Source organism: Hipposideros armiger, unplaced genomic scaffold (assembly GCF_001890085.2).
Source record: "Hipposideros armiger isolate ML-2016 unplaced genomic scaffold, ASM189008v1 scaffold_1762, whole genome shotgun sequence".
In the NCBI taxonomy this organism is placed as follows: Eukaryota; Metazoa; Chordata; class Mammalia; order Chiroptera; family Hipposideridae; genus Hipposideros; species Hipposideros armiger.
Window position 1 is genome coordinate 25,094 of NW_017733112.1, and position 11,337 is coordinate 36,430.

Consider the following 11,337-nt stretch of genomic DNA (forward strand, 5'->3'; position numbering starts at 1 on the left):
ATGTCTGGCATAAATTCAACACATATTTCCTATCATCATCATCAATGTCATCACTATCATTCTATTATTGATTATCAGTCCCTGCTGATGCCTGTAACAAGGTGCATGTTCACTCCTGGATGTACACAAACATACTAAAAAAAACATTTGCCTAACTGAGCAAATTAAAAGCCTGTTTATTCATCACACAAGCAAAGGAAGAGGAACAAGTAGAACTCACATTGAGTTGAAGTTCATCTGTCCACTGTCCAATCAGACGGTAACCCGGGTTCGTGGTGTTTGTTGTCTGGTACTGAAAGATGTCGTAACGCCCAGGTGCGTCCCCATTCTTGTTAAACATTACTGGGGTGCCAGCGCTACCTAAGGAAGATAAGAAAATGACAAATTTTAGAGTAAAGCAAGATTCCTTCTATCTCTTGTGCCACCAGTGATGGTCTAGAGATCTGCTGATGAGTAAGGTAGCTAGTACATAAAGCCATTGTTTCATAGGGTTCCCCAAATGGTCCCTGAAAGTCATGTGAAGGTCATCAGGTGTTGCTTAGAGGAGGTGTGAAGACAAACTGCCTCCCATTTTGAACTGTTCTACTTCTCAATATATCATATTTTATTCTAATGTTTTAATGGTGAGTAATAAAAATTAAATGCATTTGTTTCCAGAGACAACCTTACGTTTATTATCATTATTTTAGTTTATTTTCTTTTCTAATTGAGGAATTGGGGGAGGGGAACAGTGTTGGGGAATTGGGGGAGGGGAACAGTGTTGGGGAATTGGGGAAGGGGACCAGCCAAGTTGTTGTTCTTCAATCTTCATTGTGGAGGGCGCCAGTCACCATCTGGCATCCCGTTGGCAGCTTGTGGCCTCTAAGCTCAAGGCTGTGTTCAATCTTAGTTGTGGGTGGGCGTAACCACCATCCCATGCATGAGTTAACCCAGCAGCCTTGTTGTTAAGAGCACAAACTCTATCCACTGAGCCATCCGGATGGCAGCTCAGCTCAAGGTGCCGAGTTCAGTCTTAGTTGTGGGTGGGCATAGCCCACCATTGAACAAGCAGTCTTCTTGTTAGAAGCATGTGCTTTCACCAGCTGAGCCATTCTGCCCCCTGTTGGCAGCTCAGTGGCAGCTCAGCCCGGGCACAGTGTCACTGGCTCATGTGGGAATCAAACCGGTGGCCCTGTTGCTCAGAGCTCACATTCTTAAGCTAACTCTTAACCAACTGAGTCACTCAGCTGTCCTGTTTTAGTTTCTACCTACCTAAATTGTGATCAGTAAAGAACCATTTATAAAATAATAAATCAACAAATACACTTAAAAAGGGGCATGTCAGAGGTTTTAAAACAACATTAAGCAAACAAGCAAAAAAGTTTATTTAAAAGGCACTTGGATACTGATTGCATTTACAGATATTTTTGGCTGATTTTTTCTAAGTTACTTTATATGGTAACTATGCTAAAATGCTTAGCAGTGTGCCTGGCAGGTGCTAAATAAATATTGGTTTCTTTCTTCATCTCCCATTTGGATCTTCTTTAAAATGTCCATCTTAAGAGGAAAGCAAGGAAGCAATTATTTGGGCAGAACTAGACATTGAAGTCAATTTAGAAAGGCTAATAAATTTATTGAGAGTATGTTGAGAGAGAGAGAGAGAGACAGAGAGAGAGAGAGAGAGAGAGAGAGAGACAGAGATCCTTTGGAGCAATTGGCAAACCATATACCAAGAATCAAACTCATGCATTTTAGTTAGTTTTAGGAACACTTTCAAAGGAATCTCCAAAAACCTGGTAACTGAGTACTACCTCTCTTCCTTGGATCCCTTGGAAACAGGATAGGTATTAGTGTCTCAGGGTGTGTGGATGACCTGCCTTTAGGTTGATATTGGATTAACAGTCCCTGTAAATATCAATGCTCTATTTCTTGTCTTTTCCCAGAAGTTTACAGATGGTTTACAAGCTGAAACAGAATCACTGAGAATCGAAGTTCATTTTGCTATTTTGGGTGGAGAAGGAGAGGTGGGGTAAGTCTTAGGTAATTAAGCACTTTTGTGAATTCTGATTATAAATTCCAGACTAATGGTGGCAGAGTTCTGGTTAGCACAGTCATTAGTTTCTGTGGAACTTGGGTCATTGCAGCATTTACATGAATGACACAGATGCAAGAAAGACAAAGGCAGGTTAACTGGAAGAGAGTATGCTTATTTAATACAGTAAAAACAGATGCCAACCCTAATGATGCAGGCATGATGGCAGAAGTGACCCCACACAAGTGATCATTTAACACAAAGAAGTCAGAAAAAGGGTCCAATAAAAGGACAATATATTGGTCACAAGAGGGATACAAAGTTGCACTCCTGTGCTGAAAGTTAACCCTACTGGAAAAGGGGTCCAACATTATAGGCATACCACAGAGGTAGCTAAAGAACTCCACACCATCCTCCAATAGTCAGGAACAAGATTTTATGACCCTTCTGGTATTAAAGATGAAAAACAAAACCAAACCAAAAATAAGCCAGAGCTTGTGGTAGGCTGAATAATGGCTCCCCAAATATGCCCATGTCCTAATCTCCACAACCTGTGAATGTTCCCATACATGGCAAAAGAGAATTTGCATTGACTGAGTTAAGGATCATGAGAGGGGAGATCACCCTGGATAATCTGGGTGGGTGCAATAGAATCAGAATGGTCCTTATAAGTGAGAGGCAGCAGAAGTCAAAGGAGGAAGAAGATGTGATGATGAAAACAAGAGGTTGGAGTGATGTGAGGAAGGGGTCTGACCAAAGAGGGCAGGTGGCCTTCAGAAGCTAGAAAATGTAGGGAATTCTTCCCCATAGGCTCCGGGAGGAAGCAACTCTGCCTTCACTTTAAGAAAAGCCCAGTGAGATCTCAGCCAGACTCCCTTCCAAACTACAGAGCTGTAAGATAATAAATTTGCATTGTTCAAGCCATTAAATTTACGGTAGTTTTTATGGCAGTGGTGGAAGACAGAGAACATAGAACTTCTAATTTTGCAGGTATAGTACTTAGGTTCAGAGATGGGAAATCACTTGCCTGAGGGTCACTCACTTAATTAAACTAAAATAGTGTCTAGTAACTGGCTTTGGAATCCCCTAGAACAGGTTTAAATTCCAGGCCTGTCATTTATTGGGTTGTTGGAAAAGTCATGACATATTTTTTCTGTGTTTTTCGTTGCAAAAATGTGTCATGACTTTTCCAACAACCCAATAGTATCTGGGTGACCTTTACTAAATTATCCAATCTCCCTCTACATCTGATTTTCACTAATGATAACTTACTCATAGGGTTAGTAAGGACTAAAAATAATTATGTATTTATTAAGCACACACATTTATGTGTCCTTAGTCCCATTGCCCTTTACATAATAAATGCTCAATAGATGTTAATGATTTTTATAGTTTTTTTTATTTTTATCATTATTTTACTTGCTGATATCCCAGGACCAGAACTCATGCCTTCCAATATCCAGACTAATGCCTTTTCTGATGCACCAAAATTGTATCTCCTAATTGGCATATAATTTAAATCTCTCTATCAGTGTAAACATTTTTTGTTTTCTAAACAGCAGGCTAAAGCCCGTTCTGAGAGTGGGCAGTGATCTATTGGGTTGTCAGAAAAGTCATGATGCATGTTTGCGACAGATGGCTCTAGTTCATTTTTGGAAGTACTAGAGTCATTCACATCTACGTAATTGCTATGTCATTTGACAACAGACAGTTCTAGCTTCATTCTAAAAAAAAAATTGAGCTATTTGGTTGAGTTTTGGAGATTTTACAAGTTGAAGATGGAAGACCAAACAGTGCATTTTTGCCATATTTTACTGTTTTACTTCCATAAAGGGAAGAACGTGAATCAAGCTTGTGAAAAGTTGCATCAAGTTTACGGTGACAATGCTCTACAAGAACGTCAGTGCCAACGATGGTTCACAAAATTCTGTGCTGGTGATTTTTATCTCAACGACGCTCCTCGGTCAGGGAGGCCCACCGAGGTTGATGACGACAAAATAAAGGCATTGATCGAGTCAAACCCATGTTACATGACACAAGATTGCAGGAACATTGAACATCCATCATTGAAGCATTCATGACCACCTGAAGAAGCTGGGATACGTAAGCAAGCTCAATATTTGGGTTTGGCATGAGCTCAAAGAATTTCATTTGACGGCACGTATAAACATCTGCAATATGCTCATTAAACGTGAGGAAAACAATCCTTTCTTGAAGCGACTGATAACTGGTGATGAGAAGTGGATTGTTTACAACAATGTGGTGAGAAAACAGTCTTGGTCCCAACTTGATGATTTGCCTCAAATGACATGGAAAGCAGACATTCATCAGAGGAAGGTTATGTTCTCAGTGTGGTGGGATTTTAAAGGTGTTGTGTTTTTTTAGCTCCTACCAAGGAACCAAACAACCAATTCAAATGTGTACTGTTGGCAATTGGACAGTTTGAATGAATCCATCATCCAGAAACATCCAGAGCTTGTTAATTGTAAAGGACTTGTGTTCCATTGTGACAATGCGAGACCACACACAAGTTTGATCACCCATCAAAAATTATTGGAGCTTGGATGGGATGTGTTGCCACACCCACCATACTAGCCTGACCTTGTGCCATCAGACTTCCACTTGTTTCGCTCTCTTCAAAACTCCTTGCGTGGTATAATGTTCAATTCAGATGAGGCTGTAAATCAGCACCTTGTTCAGTTTTTCGCAAATAAAGACAGGTCCTTCTATGAACGAGGAATTATGAAGCTCACTGAAAGATGGCAAAAGGTTATCGAATAAAATGGGCAATATATCATTGATTGATCTTTGTTCTTTATATAAATAAATGACCTTTGAAAAACAGACAAAATATGTCATGACTTTTCCAACAACCCAATATGAGCATCAGAGCTTTGGTCTCCTCACCAGCTTGAGTCAGTGGCTGAGCCTGTGCACCAATTCAATGTGTCTGTTCTGTGTTCTACCTAGATGCTGTCCTGCTAGCCCACAAAGGCACTTGCTTAATCACAACTGGGATCTCTGAAGCCCTTTGTGTATAGGAATTCAAATGAGACTTTCCAGTATAGGGAGAGAGAAAAAAATAAGCAAAAAAAAAAAAAAGGATTTTAGTATTGGCTTTCTACCTTCAGTGAGCCTTCTAAGTATATGAGGAGAACAAACAAAATCTGTGTTTTACATGTTATTAGCAAGAACATTATCCTATCATTTTGTAGGAAGGCATCAATGTTCAGATACTCTATTTTGTTTCATATTGGGTACTAGGACTCATGTGGGGTTTTGCTGTAATTCTTCAGCTTCTAGTCATTAAGTAATATGACATCAGCTTTTCATAGTCTTTGAGAGGACAGCAGAAGACTATTGGAGGCCTGGGGCTTCACCAGCTAAATGTTCATCAGAATGGGCGCGCCCTCTAATCATTCTCCCTACTTACAGTCTTTGTTAGGAGAAATGGTCTTGTCATGCCCCTTTCATTCCCATTAAAGTTCATGCTTAAAAAAATTAAGACGGCAGAGCTGAATACTTTATCTAAGTGGTGACTTGTAATAGCATATTGTGTGGCTTTGACCTTTTTGATAGATTTTATAAAGCAACTGGCTTATTATTTCCAGTTTTTTTCCTCCATTAGTCTTTTTGAACATCATCTCTGAATTTCTTGAAAAAGAAAAAGGGACTGTGTTTAATGAAGTCTATATTTAAAAAAAAATCAAAGAAATCTAGAGAAAGAAAGACGTTATGAAAGAAGACAGGATCACCTGCAGAAATGTCTGCAGGTGTCAGAGCCAGAAGACAGATGCACTAAGGTAAAGGAGACAGGGCCACTTGACAAGATGGAATACTGACAGGATGGATGACAGGGCATACTGAAATATGAACTCTTCTCTACTAGAGTATCTGAATGAAAGCTCTTTCTTCCTGGACAGGGGAGAATACAGAATCTAGATTGCTCAGATGACAAAGCATGCATGAATGGATTTACAAGTTTTCCTTTCTCATTTCACCACAGATTCCATAAACGCTGCACAGATTTGTGTTCCAGTTATCCAGTGTCGCTAAACAAACCACTGTAACCCTTCATGCTCCATTGACAACCTGTATTTTGCAATTTGAACAGGGCTCTGGGAGAGCATCTCTCTGGGCCACTCATGTCAGCTAGGGCAGCTTAAAACCCACCAGTCTGATGGTGGATGCCAGCTGCCAGCTGGGACCTCAGCTGGGGTTATGGACAGAACACCCACATGTGGCCTATCTTTTGGCTTCTTGGCTTAGTCTCAACATGGTATCTGTGTTTGCAATACAGATGTCCCAAGAGAATGAGGCAGATGCCCTACCAAATTGTATGCCTTAAAAGTCAGATAGTGTCACTTCCACATAAGCCACAGGCTCACTAGATTCAAGGAGAGGGGACAGAGATCTCCCTCTTGAAGGAAAGCCAAGTTCAAGTTTCACAAAGAGCACATGATACGTGCCATCTTTACAAAGTATACCCCAACCCAGTCTTCTGGAAACTAGTAAATCTAGGTACAGACACACCTCAGATTAAAGACTTCATTACACGGCAATTCTCTAACATTTTTTATCCAAGACAACAAATTTTTAAAATTTACATCTACAAGTATTGACATCTGGTTAGATGGGCCAACATAGAGATAAGAAAATCAAATTAAGGCTCAGGACATTGCATTAATTTGGGATGCAGGAAAAAAATAGCTATAAGTGATGAAGACTGAATTAGCCATCTTTTCTTTTGGCACATAAGAGGAGGTTAAGTACTTGGTGAAGCAGTAGCAATACTTTCAGGGCATTCTATTATCATTTCCTAAATTGATGCTTTGGTAAATGTGAAGGTCAGAGTTATTAAATTGTACTCTGTTGGTCTGCTGCAAAACTCCTAGGGGTACAGAATTTTTTCTACTTAAGTAACAGATGAGAACAATTAAGCTTATTCAGAAAAAAAAAATCCCAAATCCTCTTAAAAAGTCCCAAAGAAAGGCTAAATTTTTCACAATGGACTAATCAGAAACTTGGTTTCTAGATCTGTCTCTGTCATTCGCTAGCTGTGAATTTTTGGACACATATTTTCTCCTCTCTAGTATTTGATTTCTTTATATAAAAATCATGAAATTGAATGAGTGAAAAATAACAAGTTTCTTTTCACTCTAATAGTTGATCACTGAAAAATGACAGAGAATCCACTAATTCCATCTAGCATGGGTTTAGAAAACAGTTGAGCCCCACCACCAATGAATGTCACAGTGCCCAAGGAACCAGAAGTCTCCTGGCTGTCCATAAAACTGGACAAAATCCTCAGAGAAAAGGAGATTATGTTGACCATAGAGCATGAGTGCAGTGATGAGAGAAACATGTGGCTCTGCCTGTGAACTCCCACAGAGCCTCCTTTCTAAGAGGGAGCAGCAGGGATGACGCAGCAAGCCCTTCCTCCCAGACACTTAAATAGAACAGGCCATGGAGTTAGGTGCCCGAGGTATCAAGTGTAGCATCATCACTACCTAGATGTGTGGCTCTGGATATCATGATTCTTAATTGCCTATAAATTGGTTTCCCTATCTTTCAAAAAAGGTAACATAATAGTATCTAAACCATGTTAGTGTTTTGTATATTAAATAAGCCAACACAGGTACTTAGCACAATTTCTGGTACACAGTAGTCATTTGGTAAGCATATGCCCTGTGTCTAGTCAGAAGCTCAGCAAGTCTGACTCATCAATGGAAAGACTGTTTTGACAAAATGAGTCTACAAGCATTATCTGGAGGAAGGAGGGAGGAATCACCAAGAACATTCTCTAACCGATGTTTTTGTCACATGTAAGAATGGTCACGCATATCCAGAAACTGACCCCAGCATATGTATATGTAATTTAGTGTTTGATAAGTCATGAAATGTATATGTGTTTGTTTTGTTTTGTTTTGGGGGGGGGATTAGTTATCTATTTTAGGAGATTTTGTAAGATCAGGAAGAAACTACAAAAAGATCATTTGTAGTTAAACCAAATTTCTGGTTTTCAACATAGTCATTTTTGTCTCCATCTGAACTAGAAAACTGTTGATCCGCAAACTGGGAGTGGTTCCTCTTCATCCAAATACTAGATTACTCTTGGAAGGTTGATATGACGTTGTGGGTTTAAATGGATTGTTATTTATCAGCAGAGAAGCAAGAACATTTTATTTAACCATAATATAATTATCTAAGCCAGGAAATTAATATTGATATAATACTATTTAAAACTCATCTGCAAATTGTATTATAGAATTTCTCCATTGTCTCACTAACATCCTTTTTCTGGTATAGGATCAATTAGTGTCCCCACACTGAATTTAACAGTAATGTCTCCTTAGTCTCTTCCAGTCTGGGATGATTCCTCCATCTGTCTCTCTCACAATGTGAATAGTTTTGAAGAGTACTAGCTAGTTATTTTGTAGTGTCCTTCAATTTGAATTTGTCTTATGTTTCCTTATGATTACATTGAGGTTATATATTTTTGGCAGTAAGATCTCGGACATGATGTTGTATCTTCCCAGGGTATCCTGAGACCGACCCCATCTGTGTCTGCGAGTCTGAGAACTGAGAGCACCCATGCCTGAGGGCAGGAGAAGGTGGATGTCTCAGCTCAAGCAGAGGGACAGGGCATCACCCTTCTTCTGCCTTTTGGTTCTATTCAGGCCCGAAGGGATTGGATCATGCCCATCCACAGTGGGAAAGGCTCTCTGCTTTATTCAGTTCACCAAATCAAATGCTAATCTCTTCCCGGAACACCCTCACAGACACACCCAGAAATACCATTTTCCAGCTCTCTAAGCATCCTTTGTCAAGTTGACCCATAAAATTAACCACCACATGGTATAACATGAAATGCAATGTAGACAGGAATACATTTAAAACAACCACACTGAAGAGGGTGAGGGAGAAAGAAATGAATGTAAGCAATTTTGGAAGATATTTCACTAAACACTATAAGACTGAAAACAAAAACAACTACATGGATAGCATAAATAACTAATAGATTTGTATATTTTTTCCATGGTTCTGAACTAATATTCACTGAGGAAGAATTTGACTTTGTATAAAAATCTCTCTATTTAAGAAAATATGGACAAACCATACTCCCCAAATATTCATTCATTCATTCACTCACTACTCATTCATATATTCATTCATTCAATCATTTGAAATTATCTAATCAACCAGATTTTGACACATACCCAAGAGCAAATAATCATCCAATATGTAACTTACAAAACAGAATGCCAACCCAGGGTTCCTAAAAGCATGGATGTGCGAAGACTCACCATTGAAATTAACGTTGCGGATGTACTTCAGCAACTTCTTGCCCCCCGCTTGCTCCATCTCTGGACACACCCCCCGGTAGTCGGCGCAGAGGTCCTTGTTCATGTGATGCAGGGCGTGAGCCATAGCATAGACGGCGTCAATCACGAACTGAACTTTCCCCTCCTGCTCATAGTTGGAATCTTTTCCAATTCTCTCCTGTCCTGCACATTAAAACAAGAAACACGCACAAAGATAGGGGTTGAGTAGAATGTCTCAATTTGCATCTACTTTCAACTGTGCCTAAAACAAACAATGTTTTCAGGAGTACAACAGTGCAAGCCACCACGTGTCTACCTGTGAATGTCATGTTAGGTAGTGTTTGGTATCGGACTTTGGAGCCCTTTACACTAACCTTTCCAACTAGTAGTAGACAAAGCTTAGAAGCAGCACACCAAGGATCACAATGACAGCTTTGTCATAAGCCAACACACTATTCAAAGTATAGTGGTCCCTAGAATTGAGGAACTGCTGGAATTAGAAGCTGAGCTGCCACATTCAGATCTTCAAAGGTCACTTACTGTAGAAAGGTGAGAGGCGAGAAGGAAAATGATAGAAGACAGAAGCAGCTCTGAATGGAACTCCTTACTTCTGTCTTCCTGCTCCACCTCCTGTTCCTGGTAGTACTGGCGACTCAGATACTGAGGCTAGAAAAGCTGGTGTCATTTTTCACTCTTTCCTGCCTCACTCCCCACTCTCATGTACATACCTAATGTAGTTCTATCAATTCTGCCTCTGAAACTCTGAGAAGTTTAGGCCACACTACCAACGCTCTATTTATGTGCATCTCCTCTCCTATCAGGATGCGATGCTGCGTGTCTCCTTTCATCTATTCATTCCTGTGTGTTCATCTTTCCTACTACAGGGCAAATCACCTCACCTCCATGCTCTGCCCGGATCCTTCAGTGGCTCTCCATGGCCCACAAAACAAACTCTTTCCCCTGACAACTGGGCAAGTTCATCACGTCTCCCCTCTCTGTCTAGGAACAGTGAGAGCTGACATTGATTAAGTGCCCCTACTATGTTGAACACTTTGCATATATTATTTTTCTTTCATCCTTACTTTGTGAACTAAATATTATTTATCTTCATTATCCTGATGGGAAAGCTGAACCTTACGGAGATTAAATCATCTTTCCATGGTCATTTACAGGTAGAGCAGTGACAGCTCAGGCTTGTCAGGCCCCAAAGCTCGCATTTTTCTCACTTCATCAGCCCTACCCCGCCATTTCCCTACATTTTGGTTGTTGCTTTCATTATTTTTGTTCCAGGCAAATATGGCTACCTTTTTCTGAATACGTAATAAACTGTTAAACTATCTTGGCTTATCCTCTTTACTTTGCCAGAAATGCCCTTCCTTCTTATTTTTGCCCGTCATAAGTTAATATTCTCTTCATGACATCATCCAATCGTAGCCTACACTTAGCCCCTCAATTACAATTAAAGATTTTTATAAAACATTTCAAATCTGTTGTAAAATTAACAATAGCACTCTATTTTAATGCTCTAACCATTGGCAGCCTAGACTTTTCCTTTTCTCTTTTTTTATATTCCCAACACTGAACATAGCATTTAGTGCCTAGCAGATTCTGAACAATATTTGTATTAAATTTTGCATTCATTTAGTACCAGGAACTCTCTTTAGACCTCACGTCCCTCTATGACAAATAATTATCCACAGATTGCATTTCACTTTCACAGCGATATTCCGCAAATTGTTTCCTATAGCACATTCGTGTAGTGAAGAAACAGGAATTCTGCAGCTCAAATCCTTTCCTCGGCAAAACCAAGGGTTCCTTATAGCCACTGAGTTGAATATTTTTAGATATCTTCACTGAGAGACTTTTTTCAGAGCATTTAATACGATAACAAAAAGTATAATCTCTGAGGATATGAAGAGACATTTCTCCAAAGAGGACATACAGATGGCCAACAGGCATATGAAAAAATGTTCAACATCACTTAGCATTAGGGAAATGCAA

At 39.7% G+C, this 11,337-nt stretch overlaps 1 protein-coding gene across 1 annotated transcript in view; it reads right to left on the minus strand.

Annotated features, from left to right (window-relative positions):
* Nucleotides 1-220: 220 nt before the first annotated feature.
* The window catches only part of LOC109378127 (metabotropic glutamate receptor 7-like), a gene marked incomplete at its 3' end in the record, with an annotated part of 37,750 nt that continues 26,633 nt past the window's right edge, over nt 221-11,337 (minus strand). Inside the window, exons 3-4 of the mRNA XM_019634587.1 lie at nt 9,319-9,519; nt 221-360 (exon numbers count right to left, since the gene is read on the minus strand). Of these exons, the coding sequence (XP_019490132.1) occupies nt 221-360; nt 9,319-9,519 (341 nt within the window). The remainder of the gene's footprint in view (nt 361-9,318; nt 9,520-11,337) is intronic.